The 23,653-nt window shown below is 44.2% G+C and overlaps 1 protein-coding gene and 1 long non-coding RNA gene across 10 annotated transcripts in view; one reads left to right on the top strand and one right to left on the bottom strand.

Annotated features, from left to right (window-relative positions):
• LOC110515208 (ras/Rap GTPase-activating protein SynGAP) overlaps nucleotides 1-23,653 on the top strand; it is a 115,342-nt gene that overhangs the window by 62,681 nt on the left and 29,008 nt on the right. For 6 of the 9 annotated variants that reach the window (XR_005042057.1, XM_036973040.1, XM_036973047.1 and 3 more), the window contains 15 exons: nucleotides 4,941-5,035; nucleotides 6,606-6,727; nucleotides 11,732-11,885; nucleotides 12,372-12,470; nucleotides 14,243-14,482; nucleotides 14,672-15,001; nucleotides 16,878-17,022; nucleotides 17,144-17,288; nucleotides 17,493-17,729; nucleotides 17,982-18,183; nucleotides 18,514-18,722; nucleotides 19,031-19,244; nucleotides 19,579-20,175; nucleotides 20,376-20,819; nucleotides 23,055-23,237. Coding sequence is in view for 8 of the 9 variants with exons in the window: in XM_036973040.1 (XP_036828935.1) it covers nucleotides 4,941-5,035; nucleotides 6,606-6,727; nucleotides 11,732-11,885; nucleotides 12,372-12,470; nucleotides 14,243-14,482; nucleotides 14,672-15,001; nucleotides 16,878-17,022; nucleotides 17,144-17,288; nucleotides 17,493-17,729; nucleotides 17,982-18,183; nucleotides 18,514-18,722; nucleotides 19,031-19,244; nucleotides 19,579-20,175; nucleotides 20,376-20,819; nucleotides 23,055-23,237 (3,416 nt within the window). In the remaining variant the exon portion in view is untranslated. The remainder of the gene's footprint in view (nucleotides 1-4,940; nucleotides 5,036-6,605; nucleotides 6,728-11,731; nucleotides 11,886-12,371; nucleotides 12,471-14,242; nucleotides 14,483-14,671; nucleotides 15,002-16,877; nucleotides 17,023-17,143; nucleotides 17,289-17,492; nucleotides 17,730-17,981; nucleotides 18,184-18,513; nucleotides 18,723-19,030; nucleotides 19,245-19,578; nucleotides 20,176-20,375; nucleotides 20,820-23,054; nucleotides 23,238-23,653) is intronic. The other 3 variants (XM_036973041.1, XM_036973044.1, XM_036973042.1) reach the window with 3 other exon arrangements.
• LOC118948035 lies at nucleotides 13,806-15,664 on the bottom strand. Its single transcript, XR_005042058.1, has 3 exons — nucleotides 15,580-15,664; nucleotides 14,687-14,965; nucleotides 13,806-14,462 (listed from the first exon to the last, which is right to left on the bottom strand). It is a non-coding gene; the product is annotated as an uncharacterized LOC118948035 (long non-coding RNA).

Below are 23,653 nucleotides of genomic sequence, written 5' to 3'. Positions count from 1 at the left end.
CTAATTATGTGAACTGACCAGGAAAAGGTCACATAGTCAGGAGAAACTCTGGCTCCTAATAGTGATGTTTGTCTCTGTCACAACAGATCATGACACCAGGGTGACTAGTGCCTTTAGTTTTCATAGTCAGGTTATGCGGTTAGAAAAACTCAGGTCCCTTAGTACGATAACTACCTCAATACAGATGTAGGATCTTAATTTGAGCCGATTTGCTACAGCAGGAAAACAATCCTGGAGCAAGAGGAAATATTAATTATAATGTGGATTATAACGAATTTACATTTTTTTGTAGAGGTTTGTACATTTTTCATGAGGGCAAATCAAGTCAGACATTTTTAAGTGGAAATTACAAACTTAAGAAGCCTTTTTAAAGCTGAAATACACTACAAGTAAAAATGTCCTGCTGTGCAGGAAAATTCTCAGCATAAAAAGAGTGATCAAATAAAGATCCTGTGTGCCACCCATATTTCCTTTACAAAGGACAATGATGGACTAGCAGTTGGTTCATTGGTCTTGGGATTTTCCGCTGTGTATAATGGACATACACCCTTTTGGATTTCATAACCCTCTGTGATTCGTTGACTTGGTTATCATCACAATGAGGATCCTTCCCTAAGGCGCTCGCTCAGCTCAGTACGTGGGCAGTGGAAAGTAGCATGACAGCAGAGTCATGAGAAAAGATTGCCATTTTGAGAAGTAGAGGGAATGTAGAGACCAGATAAAGAGAAGGAATGCAGATGAATGAAAGGAGGATGAAGGAGAAGGATGGAGGAGACAAGATACATGACTAAGTAAAGGGAAAGACGGGATCATGTGAAAACGTGAAGAGTGAGGAGAGAAAAGAGAGAGCGATGAGAGGCTGGAGAGAGGAGAGGATAAATGCACTTTTGAATTATGTAAAATAGCTGCGTGGGAGAGAGGAGGAGTGTGTGTAGTGTGTATGCCTGAGTATGTGTGTGTAGTGTGAAGGCAGAACCAGGGAGAGCGAGAGAAGGAGGGAAAGAAAGAGAGAGGGAGAAGAGAGTGAGGGATAAAGAGAGACAGAGAAAAAGAGAGAGAGAGACAGAGAGAATAGGAAACATGAAGAATATTTATAGCCTCAGATATGACTATGTTATCATTGATCTATCTCAAAAGAGGGTAGCAGAGAAAGGGATAGGGAGGGAAAGAAAGACTGAAATGAACTGACCTCAGATGCTTTCTCGCTTTCATTCCTGCTCCCTTCTTTCTATGATACTGCAAACATTAGTATTATTTTTATATATACAGTTGAAGTCAGAAGTTTACATACACCTTGGACAAATACATTTAAACTCAGTTTTTCACAATTCCTGACATTTAATCCGAGTAGAAATTCCCTGTCTTAGGTCAGTTAGGATCACCACTTTATTTTAAGAATGTGAAATGTCAGAATAATAATAGAGAGAATGATTTATTTCAGCTTTTATTTCTTCACCACATTCCCAGTGGGTCAGAAGTTATATACACTCAATTAGTACTTCGTAGCATTGCCTTTAAATTGTTCAACTGTTGATTTAAATTGTTGATCAAATGTTTTGGGTAGTCTTCCATAAGCTTCCCACAATAAGTTTGGAATTTTGGCCCATTCCTCCTGACAGAGCTGGTGTAACTGAGTCAGGTTTGTAGGCCTCCTTGCTCGCACACACTTTTTCAGTTCTGCCCACAAATGTTCTATGGGATTGAGGTCAGGGCTTTGTGATGGCCACTCCAATACCTTGCCTTTGTTGTCCTTAAGCCATTTTGCCACAACTTTGGAAGTACGCTTGGGGTCATTGTCCATTTGGAAGACCCATTTGCGACCAAGCTTTAACTTCCTGACTGATGTCTTGAGATGTTGCTTCAATATATCCACATAATTTTCCATCCTCATGTAGCCATCTATTTTGTGAAGTGCACCAGTCCCTCCTGCAGCAAACACCCCCACAACATGATGCTGCCACCCCCGTGCTTCACGGTTGGGATGGTGTTCTTCGGCTTGCAAGCTTGCCCATTTTTCCTCCAAACATAACGATGGTCATTATGGCCAAACAGTTCTATTTTTGTTTCATCAGACCAGAGGACATTTCTCCCAAAAGTACGATCTTTGTCCCCATGTGCAGTTGCAAACCGTAGTCTGGCTTTTTTATGGCGGTTTTGGAGCAGTGGCTTCTTCCTTGCTGAGCGGCCTTTCAGGTTGTCGATATAGGACTCATTTTACTGTGGATACTTTTGAACCTGTTTCCTCAAGCATCTTCACAATGTCCTTTGCTGTTGTTCTGGGATTGATTTGCACTTTTTGCACCAAAGTACGTTCATCTCTAGGAGTCAGAATGCGTCTCCTTCCTGAGCGGTATGACAGCTGCGTGGTACCATAGTGTTTATACTTGCGTACTATTGTTTGTACAGATGAACGAGGTACCTTCAGGTGTTTGGAAATTGCTCCCAAGGGTAACCAGACTTGTGGAGGTCTACATTTCTTTTTCTGAGGTCTTTTGATTTTCCCATGATGTCAAGCAAAGAGGCAGTGAGTTTGAAGGTAGGCCTTCAAATACATCCACAGTTACACCAATTAGCCTATCAGAAGCTTCTAAAGCCATGACGTCACTTTCTGGAATTTTCCAAGCTGTTTAAAGGCACAGTCAACTTTAGTGTATATAAACTTCTGAAGCACTGGAATTGTGGTACAGTGAATTATAAGTGAAATAATCTGTCTGTAAACAATTGTTGTACAAATTACTTGTGTCATGCACACAGTAGAAGTCCTAATCGACTTGCCAAAACTATAGTCTGTTAACAAGAAATTTGTGGAGTGGTTTAAAAACGAGTTTTAATGACTCCAACCTACGTGTATGTAAACTTCTGACTTCAACTGTATATATATATATACATACATAAACATTCATACGTATACACATACACTACTGTTCAAAAGTTTGGGGTCACTTGGAAATGTCCTTGTTTTTGGAAGAAAAGTAAATGTTTTGTCCATTAAAATAACGTCAAATTGATTAGAAATTAATGTTGTAAGTGACTATTGTAGCTGGAAACGGCTGATTTTTAATGGAATATCTACATACACTGTAGGCGTACAGAGGCCCATTATCAGCAACCATCATTCCTGTGTTCCAATGGCACATTGTGTCAGCTAATCCTAGTTTATCATTTCAAAAGGCTAATTGATCATTAGAAACCCCTTTTGCAATTATGTTAGCACCGCTGAAAACTGTTGTGCTAATTAAAGAAGCAATAAAACTGGCCTTCTTTAGACTAGTTGAGTATCTGGAGCATCAGCATTTGTGGGTTTGATTACAGGCTCAAAATGGCAAGAAACAAAGACATTTCTTCTGAAACTTGTCAGTCTATTCTTGTTCTGAGAAATGAAGGATATTCCATGCGAGAAATTGCCAAGAAACTGAAGATCTCGTACAACGCTGTGTACTACTCCCTTCACAGAACAGAGTAAACTGGCTCTAACCAGAATAGAAAGAGGAGTGGGAGGCCCCGGTACACAACTGAGCAAGAGGACAAGTACATTAGAGTGTCTAGTTTGAGAAACAGACACCTCACAAGTCCTCAACTGGCAGCTTCATTAAATAGTACCCGCAAAACACCAGTCTCAATGTCAACAGTGAAGATGTGACTCCGGGAACAGAGTTCCTCTGTCCAGTGTCTGTGTTCTTTTGCCCATCTTAATCATTTCATTTTATTGGCCAGTCTGAGATATTACTTTTTTTTTGCAACTCTGCCTAGAAGGCCAGCATTCCAGAGTCGGGATAATGGGCCTCTGTACACCTATGTAGATATTCCATTAAAAACCTGCCGTTTCCAGCTACAATAGTCATTTACAACATTAACCATGTCTACACTGTATTTCTGATCAATCTGATGTTATTTTAATGGACATTTCTAAGTGACCCCAAACTTTTGGACAGTAGTGTATATATGTATACATACATATATTTTTTTTAATATACCTTTACTATTCCCCACAAACCCTACCAACCCTCCCCCATTTTGAGTAAACTAATAAACTGCATACATTAGTTAACTTCTCCTTGCCTTTCACAGATCTTCTCCTGTGTCCAGCCACTGGTCTCCTCCCACTGGGCACACACTGGTTGAATCAATGTTGTTTCCACGTCATTTCAACGGAATTACGTTGAGCCAACGTGGAAAAGATGTTGAATTGACGCCTCTGTCTAGTGGGTCCTGCCTTCCATCATGGATAGTACAGAATGTTAGAATGGGCTTCTGTGCTCCATCTTCTCTACTGTCCGGCCACTGGTCTCCTCTGCCATCCATCATGGATAGTACAGAGTGTATTCCCTTACTGCCTAATTCACTGCATTAGGGACTGACTCTCGGACGGAAGTCAATAGGTGCTGTGTTTGTTAATGCTTCCACCTGCTTCCCTCTCTTGCTCCCTGCCTCTTCTCTTCCCTCCCTCACCACACTCAGTGCAGATTGTTAACATTTGCCTCGTCGAACAGCCAGGCAGAAAACCCATCCCTTTCATTTCACTCACCTCACCCTTCTTCTTTCATCTTCCTTTCCATGCAGCTCTCTATCTACATTCCTCATTTTCCTGGTAGAAGGAGAGGAAGTAGGGGATGATGGAGATCAGGGTGAATGGGACATTATCATCACATTGCTTCTCTCACCCGTAACCTTGTTCTCTTGCTCACTCCCTTGCTTTTTTGTACACACTACCTTCACTTCACCTTCTGCTTTCTTCACCTTAATTGTCAGTTTCTCTTATGTTTCCTCTCTCCCCTGACCGTATGTCTGTACTGTGTGTATCTTCTCTCTTTTGCTCCCGTCTCCCCGCTGACCACATGCCAAGTCCATGCCCTCTCTCGCTCCCCCTCTCTCTCACCTGTCTTTTGGATTCTCTCTCTCTCTCTCTTCTTCTTACCTGTCTTCTTCTCTCTCTCTCTCAGAGAACGCTCGCGCCCGGCGGAAGAGCATAGCCAACGTGAAGCAGCCAAGCATGGAGATCCCTCCCACTGCCCCCCCCCAACCCTTCCGACAATCCGTGAGTACCCCTCCCTCCTCCCGCCCTCGCTCGCTCCCCCCGTCCCTCTCTCTCTCCCTCCCTTTCTACTCCCCACCACACACCTGTCGCAGGGCCAGTGGAACCCCTCCCTCCTCCCGCCCTTGCTCGCTCCCCCCGTCCCTCTCTCTCTCCCTCCCTTTTCACTCCCCACCACACACCTGTCGCAGGGCCAGTGGAACCCCTCCCTTCACCCTCGCCCTCTCACCCTCTCTCTCCCCCTCCCTCCCCCATGGCCACTCCTGCCCTCAGCAACGCTACAAGAAAGGGCTCGGTACTCCCCCTCTCCCTCGCTCGCTACCCCTCTCCCCCTGCCTGTCTCTTAGTCTCCCCCTCTCCCCCCTTTCTTCTAATTGGCCGGGGGACTGGAGGGTTGCCGCTTCCAGCCCAGTGACCAGACGCCATATTGCACCTCTGCCTCCGATCGAGGTACATGACTCAGATGTCTCTGTATGTGGTGAAGAAACCCCCTCTAAACTTCACGTTACGTCCTTTGCCAAATGCTATGGAGTTTTCTGTTCCCTATGCCAAATGTGACCCACCACTGTGATTCAGTTCTTCTGACTGTATGAGGCTTAAACGTGTCAGAAAGGCTGGCTAATCAAACCAGAATGACTTATCTAGTCCTACCAGTCGGTTACCTTGACGGTCAGCAAATTAGTCAAATCTTTAGTCTCTTCTTTAAAACAGACTTCAGTGACACAAAGCTCACAAAAAGTGAATGGTTTGTCTCGATTCAGACAAATTCCTCCCGGAATGTAGTGTTCAATGTCGATGTGTAATGTGCAGATTGATATCTGAGTAGATGTTAGACATGGAGAGAGGTTGAATTGAGGTGAAACAGCATTGTAATACTGTCAAAAAAGCACTGTGAGGTTATTCAGATACAGCAGCATGTCTCTCCTTCCACTTTGAGAGAAGGCTGCATAGTAGTTGCATGGAACCTTATCCTGTATGTTGCGGAGAATGACATCATTCATTGATTTTCATTCTACTATTGAAGCCATGTTTTCCCTGTCAGCACTTCTTGTAAAAGACATGGTATCAACACACAGCCTGTTCGATAAGACCTGTGTTGTATACTGACTAAATCAGCTGATCAAAATCAGGGGAACATGGTTGCATGGAAGCACAGGACAAAACTGCACTGCAATATGAAACTCCTATTTTTACTGAGGTCCAGTGTATGCTGTTGGATTGTGGGTATATTTATGGCCCAACACCACCCACTGTTGGTTACCAGATGATACTACACTATTCTACCACTATTCTACTACTGCTGTATTGTGTATGACTGATATAATATGTAATAAATCTTTCTGTTGCTCTCCCCTTTCAATCACCTGTCATTCACTAAATCACATGTCCTCTATTCTTCTTCCAATCCATTTTGGGTACGAAATATCCATCATTACTCACACTCACCCTATTCCCCCTCTCTACAACTCTGATCTATCTCCTTTCCTGCGTCCCCTCCCTCCCTCTCTCCATCTGTTTCACACCCTCTCATTCTTCACCTCCTCCTCCCTCTCTCCATGGCTGCCCTGTTCAGAGTTTCCTCAGTAGAAGGTTGAAGGGTTCTATCAAGAGGGCTAAGAGTCAGCCCAAACTGGACCGCACCAGCAGCTTCCGACACATGATCCTCCCCCGCTTCCGCAGTGCCGACCAGGACAGGTACGAGTCTCTGTGTGTGTCTATGTGTGCGTTTCTGTGAGTGTGTACGTGTGTTCCCTGCTCTCTCCGTGTGCGGAACAGGTCAGGTAGGCATGTTGGGGGAAGAATGTTGGTAGAAAGTGCATGTTGGGGGATGGAGTTGTTTCCAGTGTGGTTTAGCTGTGTTGCATTGCAATGTGTCTTTTTAAGTGTGTGTGTGTGTGTGTGTGTACACTCCTACCGGTGTGTCCACATGTATGTGTGACTCTTAAAGATGCTTTCCTGTGTCTATTTTGGATACCTTTCATGGACAATATGGCAGGTACTGTGCTTTTAGTATTACTCCTAGCTATAGTGAAACCAGTAAGCCTTGACAGTAAGTGTTTGTTTCACAACCGCCCCTTTCGGTGCCGCTGCACTCCCATTTTACATACTACATTTTTTATGACAGCTTAATACATGGAGAATACCAATTCAAGATTTAATAAAAAGTCCTGACCTCTCCATGGCAACCATCAGACAGCTGTATGGCCACAGAACGGACATACCTTAGATGAACCTGTGTGGGGAATAAAATTGAATTATACCTGGCTATACGATTTAATGATGCTAATAGGGGTAGTCTTCTCTGCAGGGATACGTACTGAATAAATTGAAAACAACATAAATTGAAAACAACATATGGATTTTATGCAAATCTGTCAGCATGATAGTGCCAGTAGCTAGCTAAATAAACAATGGTAAATCAGTGACATGCCATTTGTGTTGTAGCTACTCCAAGTTGACCTGTGCAGAAGAGGTCATTTGGATCTTGAAAGGGCTTAAGTGCGGTCGAGGAGCTGTTCTTTTCATGATTTATTCATTGAAGAGATCCGGACGTATTTCATGGATGGTTAAGTCTGAGGATACACAGAAAGACAGGTCAAGCAGCTTCTGAAGTTCGTCATGTTTCGCCAGGGATGCGGTCTTCAAAGCATCAAAGACTGATTTCCTTTTCAAAGGCCTTAGTTCAAACACAGTTGGCTTTTGGTCGTCTCCTGGCTTACTTAAAAAATATATATTTAACTAGACAAGTCAGTTAAGAACAAATTCTTATTTACAATGACGGACTAGGAACAGTGGGTTAACTGCCTTGTTCAGGGGCAGAACGACAGATTTTTACCATGTCAGCTCGGGGATTCAATCTAGCAACCTGGCCAAACACTCTAACCACTAGGCTACCTGCTGCAGGTAAGGGAGATGTGTGGGTTGTTTTGGTCATTTTCTGGTATTTAGTCCCTTACTTGTTTGTGAGAATGACCTATCCTAATAGGGTGACTTTATACATATTCTGTGTTGTTACGTTGGATAAGTTGCTTGAGGTGTAGTTGATGAGGCAGTTTTACTTCACTTTTTAGAATACTTTTTGTTGTTTTTGATACACCTGCCTGCATCTTCGGTACAGAGAATGTTGGTAGAACGTGCATGTTGGGGGATGGAGTTGTTTCCAGTGTGGCTTAGCTGTGTTGCATTGCAATTTGCATTCATTCATTTGCTGACCTCTTGTGTCTCCTCTTCTACCATATCTATCTCTTTTAGTCTCTCTCTGTTTTCTCATCTGCCCTGTCACTCCCTTCTTCTCTAAAGTACCCACAGTTTACATAACAACTTGATTTCCTCTGGGAGGTTCTCTCTCCCACCGTCTTCCCCCTCTCCTTCTCTCTCCCTCTGTCTCTCTCACCCTCTCGCCCTCCCTTTCTCGACCTCCCCCACTGTCCTTTATTTCTCTCATTCTGACTCATTTCTTTGGGTCTATTTTTATCTCTCTCTCGACATCTCTCTCCTGTCTTTCTCTCTCTCTATCTCTCTCTTTCCCACTCCACTGTAAGTATTCAATGTTCTGATGCACATTATGAGTGAATGTCCACAAAAACAGTGGCACAGGGAGTACGCGAGAGAGCTGGATGCATCAGGGACATCATAGTAGGGAGACTGTTACTTTCTTCTCTCTGCTTTTTCTGTGTGTTGTGGTCTCTGTCATTCCCCTTTCTGGCACTCTGTATCTGTATCCTCTTCAGTTCAGTGGCATTGTAGCATAATTGGTATGTGTGTGTCTATGTGTATATATGTATAAGTCAGTGTGGGCGGGCATGGCGGGAAAGGCGGTCAAGCGTCATGGACAATTCTATGCATGTATGGCGGACAGTAGAAACGTAGCTTTGTTGTCCAAGAAATGTAATCATAACACTATTGTCATTACGCTCAAATCTAATCTAATCCAGTGAAACTCTAATTGATTGGTAATGTGTTGACTTCTTCAGATGACAATTAGACCCGTTGTGAGACGAGCATCACATTGTTTTTTGATGTGACCTCTTTGCAAGCTCACAGAACACAGAATTTGTGAGTACAGACGGAATCCTTTGGCATGAAAAGCAGAATGGTTGCGTGCTGTTTCTCAACTTTTCGGAATCAGATATGCTCGAGTGTATCTCAGAAAAACTCCACCGAGCCTGCCGTTGTGAAAGATCTCTGGCTCTCTGTGCCCTCAATGACTGATTGTATTCCAGTCCCCTTGTCACAGTTAGATTTGTTAGTGAGATTGTAGGGAGCTATAAACAGATGGTAGTCCCTTTAGTTGAAGAAGTGTATGCCGACATTCAAATGAAAAATATTGACAGTGGTTGCATTTTTTTGGCCACATGGTGCCAGTTGCCTTGTTGACTTAATCATCTCCCTAATCAAATCAAATCCAAGTTTATTTGTCAAATGCCCCGAATACAACAGTAAAATGCTAACTTACAAGCCCTTAACCAACAATTAAGTTTTAAGAAAATACAAAGTAAGAGATAAGAAAAACAAATAATTAAGGAGCAGCAGTAAATAACAATAGCGGGGCTATATAGAGGGGGTACCGGGGAGGGGGGTTGCAAATAGTTTGGGTAGTCATTTGATTAGCTGTTCAGGAGTCTTATGGCTTGGGGGTAGAAGCTGTTTAGAAGCCTCTTGTTCCTTGACTTGGTGCTCCGGTACCATTAGCCATGTGGTAGCAGAGAGAACAGCCTATGACTAGGGTGGCTGGAGTCTTTGACAATTTTAAGGCCTTTCTCTGACACCGCCTGATATAGAGGTCCTGGATTTCAGGAAGCTTGGCCCTGGGGATGTACTGAGCCGTACACACTACCCTCTGTAGTGCCTAATCAAATCAAATCGTATTTGTCACATGCTCTGTAAACAACAGGAATAGGCCCTTCCCAACAATGCAGAGAAAAAAATAAAAAAATAACACGAGGAATAAATACACCATAAGTAACGATAACTTGGCTATATACACGGAGTACCAGTACTGAGTCAATGATAACTCGGCTATATACACGGAGTACCAGTACTGAGTCAATGATAACTTGGCTATATACACGGAGTACCAGTACTGAGTCAATGATAACTCGGCTATATACACGGAGTACCAGTACTGAGTCAATGATAACTTGGCTATATACACGGAGTACCAGTACTGAGTCAATGATAACTTGGCTATATACACAGGGTACCAGTACTGAGTCAATGATAACTTGGCTATATACACAGAGTACCGGTACTGAGTCAAGTGATAGCTTGGCTATATACACGGGGCACCGGTACTGAGTCAAGTGATAACTTGGCTATATACACGGAGTACCAGTACTGAGTCAATGATAACTTGGCTATATACACGGGGTACCGGTACTGAGTCAATGATAACTTGGCTATATACACGGGGTACCGGTACTGAGTCAATGACCACTTGCCTATATACACGGAGTACCAGTACTGAGTCAATGATAACTTGGCTATATACACGGGGTACCGGTACTGAGTCAATGATAACTTGGCTATATACACGGAGTACCAGTACTGAGTCAATGATAACTTGGCTATATACACGGAGTACCAGTACTGAGTCAATGATAACTTGGCTATATACACGGAGTACCAGTACTGAGTCGATGTGCAGGGGTAACAGGTAATTGAGGTAGATATGTACAGGATAAAGTGACTAGGCAACAGGATAGATAATAAACAGGATAGATAATAAACAGGATAGATAATAAACAGTAACAGTAGCATATTTGATGAGTCAAAAGAAATGCAAAAAAAGGGTCAATGCAAATAGTTAAATAGTTAACCAATAGCTACATGGACTAGCTATTTAGCAGTATTATGGCATGGGGGTAGAAGCTGTTTATGGTCCTGTTGGTTCCAGACTTGATGCATCGGTACCGCTTGCTGTGCGAAAGCAGAGAGAACAGTCTATGACTTGGGTGGCTGGAGTCTCTGACAATTTTTAGGGCCTTCCTCTGACAGGGAGCTCAGCCCCAGTGTTGTACTGGGCCGTACGCACTGCCCCCTATAGCGCCTTGCGGTTGGATGCCAAGCAGTTTCCAGACCAAGTGGTGATGCAGCCAGTCAAGATGCTCTCAAAGGCGCAGCTGTAGAACTTTTTGAGGATCTGAGGGCTCATGCCGAATCTTTCAGCCTCCTGAGGGGGAAAAAGCGTTGTCTTGCCCTTTTCATGACTGTGTTGGTGTGTGTAGACCATGATAATTCCTTAGTGATGTGGACACAGAGGAACTTGAAGCTATCGACCTGCTCCACACCAGCACCTTCAATGTAGATGGAGCCGTGCTCGGCCCTCTGTTTCCTGTAGTCCACGATGATAGAATCGTCTCGAACGGACCTAATCCAGTTTATTTATCCACTCTCTGACGTAGTCTTGTCAGGTATCCTGTACACCGGCCTCTATAGCGGCGTCTCCTCCTTCTTCGAGTGTCAGGGATTTGGGCCTGGCCCGGGATAATCAATGTCTTTCTTCTCCGACTCATTGAAGTAGAAGTCCTCGTCCAAATCGACGTTGGTGATAGCTGTTCTGATGTCCAGAAGCTCTTTTCAGCCATAGGAAATGATAGAGGAAACATTATGTAGAAAAAAAAACAGTTCAGAATGCTTTGTACTGTAATGTATGGGACTCACTCTGCTCCTTTCACTGTGTCTCTGCTCCCCACCCAGAACGCGCCTGATGCAGAGCTTCAAAGAGTCCCACTCCCATGAGTCCTTGCTGTCTCCTAGCAGCGCAGCCGAGGCGCTGGACCTCACCCTGGACGAGGACGCCATCATCAAGCCCGTCCATTCCAGCATCCTGGGACAGGAGTACTGTTTCGAGGTGAGGCTGACACAACACACACACAATGAACCCAGATAGCGCTACTAATTAAACCTGGGTTCAAATACTATTTGAAATTATTTCAAATACTTTTGCTGAGCTTGATTGATTTTGCCCGGTGCAGTGGAACCAATAGAAGAAGATAAAGTTCAAATGCCGTCCATCTGCCACTCCAGGCAGGCTAAAGCAAACACTAAAAGTATTTGAAATGTTTTAAATAGCATTTGAACCCAGGTCTGTCTACTATTGCTACTAATGCCACTAATGTTGGGTAGATGATGGGCGGCTCGAAATGAGCTCATGTCCCAAGTTGATTTGTCACAGAAATTTGTTGTGAAAACAGATTTCACTGCATGGCTCACTTTCCCATAGCCAACGTGTACATGACAAAAGTCTCTGTGATTAAAGGACGTTGTTATGCCACTTGTCATCTTCTCCCAAGTTGCTAATGGTTGTGGCTGTTGATGTTACCGTTGGTAACCTCAGGTGACTACGGCTTCGGGAACCAAGTGCTTTGCATGTCGCTCGGGTGCAGAGAGAGACAAATGGATCGAGAATCTTCAGAGAGCTGTCAAACCCAACAAGGTGGGGAAACAAGGACGAGAAATTAAGTTACTTCTCGTTCTGTCAGTGCTTCTCTCCTTCTCCCCTGTCTTCAATATGTCTGTGTCAATATGAGCATTTCCTCATTTTGTTTACTGTAACCTCCATGTGCTCTCTATGTGTCTATGTCTGTAATGTATAGTCATCAGATACAGTACATATTAGAACACAGCACTTCTACACTATCATCAGAGTTAAATAGATAACTAAAAAGAGCAAACTCAGCACTTTAGATGCGGTTGATTAAAACAGATCTTCTAATTTCAGCTACGCTTGATCTCCTAGGTCTGCGTAATAGGCCCCCCCCCTCCCTCCCTCCCTCCCTCCCTCTTATCAAAAGAGACATTACGAGAGACAGATAACTGCTCTTGATGGCAGCAAGGGAGCTGCAGTTATTAAGGCAAACCGAGAGGAAGCATCAGCCCGAGTGGATTGACTCATCCAGATGCTGTGACTGCGGGGTTCCTGGCTGAATCATGGGGCTCCAAGGACTCAACACGGGGGCTCCGAAATATCCTCTGCACCCTCATGAATTTCCCAACCAGACACATGATGGGAGAGATAAGACGAGGTGCGATGTCGATAGAGACCAGGATGTTCATTAGGTTTCGCAACCGTCGCTGGGCAGACAGACGCTCTTGATTCTTCTTCTTATTGAAATTCATGATGAACGGTTGCAACTCGGCGGGCGTCCACATTAATTGTCAGGTGGCATACCAATGGAGTACTTAAGAAAAAACAACTTTGGAACATTGCTGATATACTTAGCAATCTAAATTCGGTATTAAGAGCTGATCTGAGCCAAGGCTGAGCGATCCAGTGGCATTTCAGACTAGTTGAAATGACTCACCTCTGACTAAAACATCACTCTGTGCAATCTGCACAGCATGCTCTCCTCCCATGGGGGATTTCAGACATAGTTGGCTCTTTGTAATCATGTTCAGAAAATGCAGCTCTCTGCTGCAACATACCAATCACACATCCACTTTCTGTCTCTCATGCCTCCAGTACATTTGTATTATCTAATTTATCTCCATCTGTATGTGTGCATATTGTTCTTAGACTGTTCTTAACTGGTGGTGGAAAAAGTACTGAATTGTCAAACCTGAGTAAAAGTAAAGAAAAGTAAAGAAAATAACTCAAGTGAAAGTCACCCAGTGAAATACGACTTGAGAAAGTCTAAAAGTATTTAGTTTGAAATATAATTAACTATCAAAAGTAAATGAAATTGCTAAAATATACTTAAGTATCAAAAGTAAAACTATAATATATAATTTCAAATTCCTTATATTAAAGAAATCCAGACGGCACAATTGTTTTTTAAATTTTTATTGACGAATAGCCAGGGGTGTACTCCAACACTCAGACATAATTTACAAACGAAGCGTTTGTGTTTAGTGAGTCCGCCAGATCAGAAGCAGTAGGGATGACCAGGGATGTTCTCTTGATAAGTGTGTGAATTGGACCATTTTCCTGTCAAAATGTAACGAGTACTTTTGGGTGTCAGGGAAAATGTATGGATTAAAAAGTACATTATTTTCTTTTGGAATGTAAAGTAAAAGTTGCAAAAAATATGAATAGTAAAGTACAGATACCCCAAAAAACAACTTAAGTACTTTACACCACTGTTCTTAACCTACCCAACCCTCCCTCTCTCTTTGGCTTTCTTTTTCTCTTTGGTCTTTTTCCCTTTGGTTTTCGTTCCTCCCTGTTCTGCCTTGTCCCTTTGCCACCCTCTCTTTGCCCCTCTTCAGGACAACAGTCGGAGGGTGGACAACGTGCTGAAACTCTGGATCATCGAGGCGCGGGAGCTTCCCGCCAAGAAGCGCTACTACTGCGAACTTTGTCTGGACGACATGCTTTACGCACGCACCACCAGCAAGCCCCGGACTGACACCGTGTTCTGGGGTGAGCACTTTGAGTTCAACAACTTGCCAGCCGTCCGCAACCTACGCCTTCATCTCTACAAGGAGACTGACAAGAAGAGACGCAAGGTGAAGGGACAACTCTCTCACCAGTGTGCAAAACGGGATGAAACTGGTTAAAATGACATGGTTGAAGCAGTTTACCCAATGATTAAGATGAATATACTTTAGTTTCATTACTATCTTTTTCTCCTCTTTCTTAATGGCCACATAACTCTTGACCACAAAATCCCATATTCATTTCCCCTCTTCCATCAGGAAAAGAGCACATACCTGGGACTGGTCAGTATCCCTATCTCCAGCATCACGGGCCGACAGTTTGTGGAGCAGTGGTACCCGGTCATCCAGCCTAGCATCCTGGCCAAGGGGCAAGCAGGGGGCAAGATCATCAATGCCTCCCTACGCCTCAAGTCCCGTTACCAGACCATGAGCATCCTGCCCATGGAGCTGTACAAGGAGTTTGCCGAGTATGTTACCAATAACTACCGGACTTTGTGTGCGGTGCTGGAGCCTCTACTGAGCGTGAAGAGTAAAGAAGAGGTGGCCTGTGCGCTGGTCCACATATTACAGAGCACGGGGAAAGCAAAGGTAAGTATTGGCATGAAACATTAAACAAGTTGTTACTTCAATAGTACACGGTACAATGCAAGGTCATATTCCTGTATACACCTCACTGTATCCTGTGTATATGCCAGATAAATGCTGTTTTTGATTTGATAGCATAATATTGATGGAATATGAGTACATTATAGTGAGAATGTATCCATTGTTTATATATTCAACTGCCTCAAATCACCATGCTCTGTTGACTACAGCTAAATAGGGAGGGGGGGGGGCATTACTGCCAAATAGGTCAATGTCATAACAGTGTCCTTTAAATACATAGGATGTGGTGTTGCGCTGTAACCAGTGTAACATGTGTCATGCTAATGTAACCATCCTATTACTTGATGGCCCATGGTCTAGCAATATGTCATGCAGATTAGCCATTGTTTACTTTACTGACCACACTGGATATTCATTCAGTCCTTGAAGTTGGGCAGTTCACGGTAGGCCTCAATGCCATGCTATGTAAGCAATGTGCTGAACAGGCAAACATAGCTTCCATTGGTCGATTACCAATCAAATTATTATTCAATCACAAAACATTCCATAAAAATGTTTACCTCTCTTTTGGACTTTTTCACAATCATAACTTCTACAATCTACAGGTTCCCTTGAAATCAGACTGTCTCCATCAGTATCTCCCTGAGAAAAAAAAGTTTGCGTGATGTCACTGTATAGCTAGATGATGCATTGTTTGGGGTGGTCCTAGGTTGAAAATGCTGTCAACCACCTAGCATTATCATCTACAAACCAAACACACTATCATGTCAACAATCTGCATATTTAGCTTTACGTAACTAGCTAACGTTAGCTAGTTGAAATAAAGGCATTGGGCATTTAGTGTTGTTTATGTTGTTTACACATGATGTAGCTAGTTATCGTTAGTTTCCAAATACAAAATATGTCAGCTAGCCAGCTAAGTAGCCATGTTAGCAAGCTTGAACATTGAACACACTAAGGTTAGCAGCTAATGTAGCTAAAAAAAAACGTAGGCTAAAAACGCAACCCAACACTTACCTACCTGTCCATGACAATGGTGGCCACTCTTCCACCTTTCAAAATTAATTCCAATGTTTATCCGGTTTCTTGATTGGTCATGAGCAGTCTTTTTTTTCACTTCTTTTTCTCTTTTGGGGTCGAGTTGATTCACATCCAAGAACTGAGAATGATGCTTGTTTCTGTCTACATTTTCTGAAAACGCTGGCCCTGCTACCAGGACAGTTTATCAGCAAATAAGTTAGCTAGCTTGTTGGCTTCGTCTGCTCTGTGTTTGTTTCTTGCGACTATAGCTTGCAAGTGACTTTCACTTCAGTGACGTCACTTGCTCTGAGACCTTGAAGTAGTAGTTCCCCTTGCTCTGCAAGGGCCGCGGCTTTTGTGGAGCGATGGGTAACGATGCTTCGAGGGTGACTGTTGATGTGTGCAGAAGGTCCCTGGTTCGCGCCCGGGTAAGGGCGAGGGGACGGTCTAAAATTATACTGTTACACAGGTTTTAGTGCAAAGACACACCTTGCCCAGAAGGCCAGCCCAAGGCGGCTCAGGGCTGAAACCCCTTGTTTTTGTTCAAAGTGAAAACACAACAGAAGAAGTGGGGCGCCCACAACCTGCGTATTCTATCTTTAAGGCAATATAAGCTACAAAATTAACATTAGTTTGACTACTTCTTGGTTTTCTTACCAAACCATAAACCAAAAGAGATTGAAACAGAAGGAATATTAAACGTAACAAATTACACTCTGACCTGAGGAAAGGCATTATATCCTCAAAATTGAATTTGAGAGTACCCAATAGATTATAACTGAATGTTTTAAAAAGAAAGTATATGCCATGTTGATGTTTCTGTTTTGTTTCTTCCCAGGATTTTCTTTCAGACATGGCGATGTGTGAGGTAGATAGATTCATGGACCGAGAACACCTTATCTTCAGAGAGAACACTCTGGCCACCAAAGCCATAGAAGAGTATCTCAAGCTGATTGGACATAAGTACCTCAAGGATGCAATAGGTGTGGCCTTAGAATACTTCACATTTATTACTCAATTCATGTTGTTGAACTGTTCTTACTGTGATGTATTCATTATCTTTCTGTGTTTGCCTAATGGTCAGTGATATTGTGTTTGTTTCAGGGGAGTTCATAAGGGCGCTGTACGAATCAGAGGAGAACTGCGAGGTGGACCCCATGAGGACACCACCCTCTGTCCTTCCAGATCACCAAGCCAATCTCCGTATGTGCTGCGAACTGGCACTCTGCAAAATCGTCAACTCCCATTGGTCAGTAGTTGGCATATGAGTGTTTACTGTTTTTTTCATTCAAGTAGGATTACTCATGGTCTACAGCACCCAAAGACTTATTTACATAATTTTGATTGTTGAACACACCAGATTTGTATTCAGTAGTTGGCATACACTGCCTTACTAAAGCATAATATACTATCAAATGATAATAACACACTGTATATTTGTATCTCTCTGCAGTGTGTTTCCTCGAGAGCTGAAGGAGGTGTTTGCCTCGTGGAGGGTGCGCTGTGCAGAGAGGGGGAGGGAGGACATCGCAGACCGCCTAATCAGCGGCTCCCTTTTCCTGCGCTTCCTGTGTCCGGCCGTCATGTCCCCCTCCCTGTTTAACCTGACCCAGGAGTACCCAGACGAGCAGACGTCGCGCACGCTCACCCTCATCTCCAAAGTGGTGCAGAACCTGGCCAACTTCTCCAAGTCAGTTCATTCATTCTCTACAATTTATAATGTTATGCTTATGCTAAAACCTCTGTAATATTTTAAGTATTTTTCCGGGACACAGATTTAAGCCTAGTCCTGGACTAAAAAGCATGCTCAATGTAGATTCTCCATTGAAATTTCTTATTAGTTATTAATCCAGGATTGGGCTAATTCTGTGTCTGGGAAACCAGCCGATGATGTGTAATCTGAGTTTATAGCATTTTGACTCTTCTTCTCTCTCTCCCTCAGGTTTGGTATGAAAGAGGAGTACATGTGCTTCATGAATGATTTCTTAGAGATGGAGTGGGGCTCCATGCAACAGTTCCTCTATGAGATCTCCAACCTGGACAGTGTGAGCAACGCGGGGGGGTTCGAGGGCTACATCGACCTGGGCAGGGAGCTGTCCATACTGCACAGCCTCCTCTGGGAGGTCATGGCCCAGCTCAGCAAGGTAGGGAGGATCAGGGTAAATATTAACAATATAACCTCTACAACATATGACCAATAAAAAAAGTACAAGTTGCAGATAACCATTGTAGTGTTATTCAATAATGAATAAGTCCAATTAGGAATCAGGACAATAAAATAACTATGTATGGTCTTGACAACTCAGAAATCTGAACGTATGAGTCAGTAGAATGAATGGAATGATTAAGTGCACTTGTAATTTTCAAAGATAAGATACTTAAAATGATCAACCACACTTTTTAACCATTTGAATGCCTTTCCTATTGTCATTGTTAACTTGTATTCATGTCAGTCTTCTAACCCTAACCCACAGGATGCCATTATCAAACTGGGTCCCTTGCCCCGCCTCTTGAATGACATCAGCATGGCCCTGCGTAACCCCCACCTGCAGAGGCAACCCAGCCACCAGAACCAGACAGATAGAGTCCATGAGAGACAGACGGAGAGGCTGCTCTCACGACCAAGCTTCAACAGGGGAGTCTCCTCGGAGTTCCAGAATCTCATGATGAAGGATCTCAACAGGTAGTGCCCTGGCTTTATTTAATCCTATGGGCCTATTTCCTGGAAACAGGTTAAGTATAGTCCTGGACAAAAAAGCACTTTGAATGGAGAATTTCCATTGAACATACTTTTTAGTCTATGATTAGGTTTAATCCGTGTTGGTGAAATCAGCCCTAAGAGGATGGTTGGTTGGTGCATTTGTTAAAGTTTTGCCTTTCCCGCCATAATGCTGTGGTTGGGTTGTGCCTTTTGTGCCAAACTCGTAACACACCTATAACCTTGTCATCGTCTTCTCCAATCTGTTGCCATGTGTTGTTGCCTTTCTTAAGCTCCATAGATATCACTCGCTTGCCTTCCCCTACATCTGGTGTGTCCGGTGGGGGGGTCATGCCGTCTCGTGCTCATCCTCAGCTGAGTTTCCAAGAGCGTGATCACCCACATCGAGCCTCCAAAGACGTTTTTTATGTAACACGCCCTCCCTTGGCCCGATCCAGCCCTGCCTACTGCACCAGTAGCTCCGATATCACCGAGCCAGACCACAAGGTTAGTTGAATTATTTTGATAGCATTAGGATCTGTTAGGAGACATGTTCTACAGGAAGCTATGTAAACTGCACATCTCCTTTCCATGTGGTAGCCAAGTCTGGCAGACGACTGCAGGATAGTATGGCAGCTGTGCGCTCATAGGAAAATGATGCATGTACCTTAGTGGTAAGTCATGGGACATGCAATTCAGGCTTACAACCACCCCTCTTAATAGATAAAAAACTTAATCAACTTATTGGCACTTTAGAATTGGGCACAGAAGGCTGTTAGCTCTATCAATCTCGTCTAGGTGCTCAGTGTCAATAAAGTGTATATCTATGATGGACCTCCAGGACTCCACAATGAACAGCGTGTCTAACCTGCAGTCGGTGGCCATGCTCAACTCCTCCCAGGCCTCCATCACCGGCATGGGCAGCTTCGGAGGGCTCAGCAGCCAGGGTGGAGGAGGCCTGGGCTCGGGCCTGAGTGGTCAGCTCCGGGCCGGAGGCCGCCTCTCGGCCGGCTCGGGGGGATCCAGCATGTCAGGGGGCCTCCGGCTGAGCCAGTTGAGCCAGATGGGCACCACCACCGACTCGCTGTCCCAGCAGCAGCAGCAGCAGGCCGCCGCCCTGAGATACCCGCTCTCCTTCCAGAACCCCCTGTTTCACCTGGCCACCGGCACTGCAGATGGACCCCACCTTCACCACCAGCACAGCAGGGCCCATCTCCCGCCGCCCCTGCTCCTGGCCCCGGAGCCTGACCCCGGTGGCTCGCACGAGGCCTACATCCCCCAGTTCGCCCACGGGGGGTTCTCTCGCAGCGAGGACCTGTCCACCCTGAGGACCGGGGCAGGGCTCCTGGGGCAGCCAGCCATTATCCACTCACACAGCTATAGCGACGACTACAGCAGGGCTGATTTCGCACGGCGGCAACTGTCCATGCACGGGCAGGTATGGATTAACTTAAGGTCAAGAATGTGTTTACATTCATGTTCTACTTTTGTGCAAATTAGCCTTTTTGTCTCTCCTACTTTATAGTAATTTAAGTCAACATTTGTTTGTAGCCTACATGAATAGGATTAGCATAATGTAAACATCTGAAACAGGTTTAAGACCAGGATAACTTGGAGTTCTATAATTGTCCTTGTTAGGATAATCTTCAACAGCAACAGCAGATGGGCATGGCCTCTCAGACGGGTACCTCCCACTCCTCCCTGGCCACACCCCCCTCCACAGTCCAGCCTGTGCGCCAGAGCTCCATCGCTCCGCCTCCCGCTCAACGCGTCAAATCACAGACCTCCCATCAGCTGTCCGTCAGTGCGGCTGCTGCTCCCACACCATCCGCTAAGACGCGACCGCCCAGTGCCAACCTATCACCAGAGTCGGGCTACGGAGGTCGGCAACAGGCACCACGGCAACAGCTGTCGGTCAAAGACAACACAGCCCCTGGACTGCCCCACCAGCAGAGCTCTGTCAGGGAGAGCCAGGGCTCCCAGGGGCCACAGGGAGGCACTACAACAACCATACAGCAATCACAGCAGCAGCAACAGCAACCACAGCAACAGCACCTGCTCAAACCTTCCATTAGTAAACAGGTATGCAGGCTACTGTATACTTTTGTTTAATTTAATCTACCCTTAAATCTGACAAGAAGTTCATAGCTGTCACTGTTATTTTCTCTCACTCTGCATTATATAACAATTCCGACACACCTATCAAATACAGTTCAACCATGCTCTCTCTTTCACAGTTGTTTCTGACCAACCCCAGAGTCCAGCACCATTTTTAAAATTTTTATTTAACCTTTATTTAACTAGGCATATCAGTTAAGAACACATTCCAATGACGGCCTACCAAAAGGCAAAAGGCCTCCTGCGGGGCGGGGGATAAAAAAAATATATAAATATAGGACAAAACACACAAATCACAACGAGAGACAACACAACACTACATAAAGAGACCTAAGACAACAACATAGCAAGGTAGCAACACATGACAACACTGCATGGTAGCAACACAACATGACAACATGGTAGCAATACAACATCACAACATGGTAGCAGCACTAAACATTGTACAAACATTATTGGGCACAGACAACAGCGCAAAGGGCAAGAAGGTAGAGACAACAATACATCACGCAAAGCAGGCACAACTGTCAGTAAGAGTGTCCATGATGAGTCTTTGAAAGAAGAGATTGAGATGAAACATTTCAACTTCAACATTTCAACATCATCATATCACCTATGCTTAGTCTACTACATTGACAACTAAAACCAACCAAAAACAATTTAGTCCAATCAAGGTAAGCTAAATATAATGTGGCTGTCCATGGTTCTGATTCATGTGTGTGTGTGTGTGAGAAAGTTTGTGCAAGTCGAAAACACTTGTTAACTCACCCTACTTGTAGAGAAAGGCCAATGCCATACTCTTTAATGTTGACGAAACAGTCACTCTCATATAGTACACTCTTTTATTTATTGTTGTCCTAGGCTACATGGCTAAAATGCTTGCTTGCTAGTCTAACTTCCTTTCATGGGCAATGTTAGCTAGTTAACATGAGCCTTTTACATCAAGCTACATATTGAACTTCCATCCTCTCAGGCCAGGGGCACAATGTAGGAATTAATGGTTGGATCAGAATCACTGTTATAATCATTGGCCAGTATGGAGAATTAAGTAAAACCACAAGTCCAAATCCCTATCTCCATCCATGGCTAAATTAGGAAAGAGCTAGCTAGCCACCAGAGGACAACATCACAACGAGATTCAACATTGCGATTTGATAGGAGTGATGCCAAATCCAAACTGGCTTCCCTTGACACTTATTAATGATACGCCAGGACCATTCACAGTTCAGCTCACTCAGTTTAGAGCAACGCTGATTGGCTATTATTTTATACTTAGTCAAGGAAGGCCAAATGCTTGTTGGTTTCCCTTGCATTCAATGCTACGTCCGGCAACAATGTCATACTCTTTTGGCCCAGACAGCATCAGATAGAGATGGCCGACACATACAGAGACAGAGGGGCAGGGTTTTGCTTGCTTGGATGCGTTCTCCACTGAGATTAAATCCAATCAAATCAAATCAAATGTATTTGTATAGCCCTTCGTACATCAGCTGATATCTCAAAGTGCTGTACAGAAACCCAGCCTAAAACCCCTAACAGCAAGCAATGCAGGTGTAGAAGCACGGTGGCTAGGAAAAACTCCCTAGAAAGGCCAAAACCTAGGAAGAAACCTAGAGAGGAACCAGGCTATGTGGGGTGGCCAGTCCTCTTCTGGCTGTGCCATGTGGAGATTATAACAGAACATGGCCAAGATGTTCAAATGTTCAAAAATGACCAGCATGGTCCAATAATAATAAGGCAGAACAGTTGAAACTGGAGCAGCAGCACGGCCAGGTGGACTGGGGACAGCAAGGAGTCATCATGTCAGGTAGTCCTGAGGCATGGTCCTAGGGCTCAGGTCCTCCGAGAGAGAGAAAGAAAGAGAGAAAGAGAGAATTAGAGAGAGCGTACTTAAATTCACACAGAAGTACTCCAGATATAACAAACTGACCCTAGCCCCCCGACACATAAACTACTGCAGCATAAATACTGGAGGCTGAGACAGGAGGGGTCAGGAGGGGTCAGGAGACACTGATATAGATATATTCAGATATATTCAGCCTCTTGCGAATTGAAGGAAAATTATGAAACACAGAGAGACAAAAAAAATATTTATCTACGTTTTTGGTGACAGGCCTGGCTTCCCTTGGCACCCATGAATACACACCACTGCTAGTACTAGTACATATTCTTCCTCTTCATATCTGCTTCTTTCCCCAGGGTTCCGGGCAGTCGCCCTCGACCCTTAACCCCCCGACCCCGGCCAATGAGAGAACAGTCGCCTGGGTCTCCAACATGCCTCACCTCTCCGCTGACATTACTCTGGAGGCTAACCGCATCGACCGTGAGGAGTTCAAGCTGAAGGAGTACTCCAAAAGCATGGATGAGTCTCGCTTAGACAGGGTAGATACATCTCTCCCGCCACAGCTTTGGCAATACAAAAGAATGCTAGCCTAAATTTGACATTGGCAATGTGTGTGTGTGTGTGTGTGTGTGTGTGTGTGTGTGTGTGTGTGTGTATATATATAAAAACAGTAGATAATTGTCTCAACAATATACTGTATACAATATACCAATCTTCTAGGAAATCAACAGTAACAAAACGATCCCTCAAAGGAATGCAGAATTTCTCTCTTCTTTAGCAATTCGACGTAGCAGCATATTAAACAGCAAACTGTGAGACTAGAGAACCGTAACACTGATCTGAGTCATATCTCCTTCTTAATGCACAGTACAGATGTCAGGGAAGTGCAACCCAAGTCTATCAGTGGAGAACAGATGGTACCGAGACACGTATTTATGAATAATTTAGATAGGAA

Source organism: Oncorhynchus mykiss, chromosome 3, assembly GCF_013265735.2.
Source record: "Oncorhynchus mykiss isolate Arlee chromosome 3, USDA_OmykA_1.1, whole genome shotgun sequence".
NCBI classification, from domain to species: Eukaryota; Metazoa; Chordata; class Actinopteri; order Salmoniformes; family Salmonidae; genus Oncorhynchus; species Oncorhynchus mykiss.
Note: the sequence above shows the minus strand (reverse complement) of the source record. Positions and strands in the feature narration are given on the sequence as shown.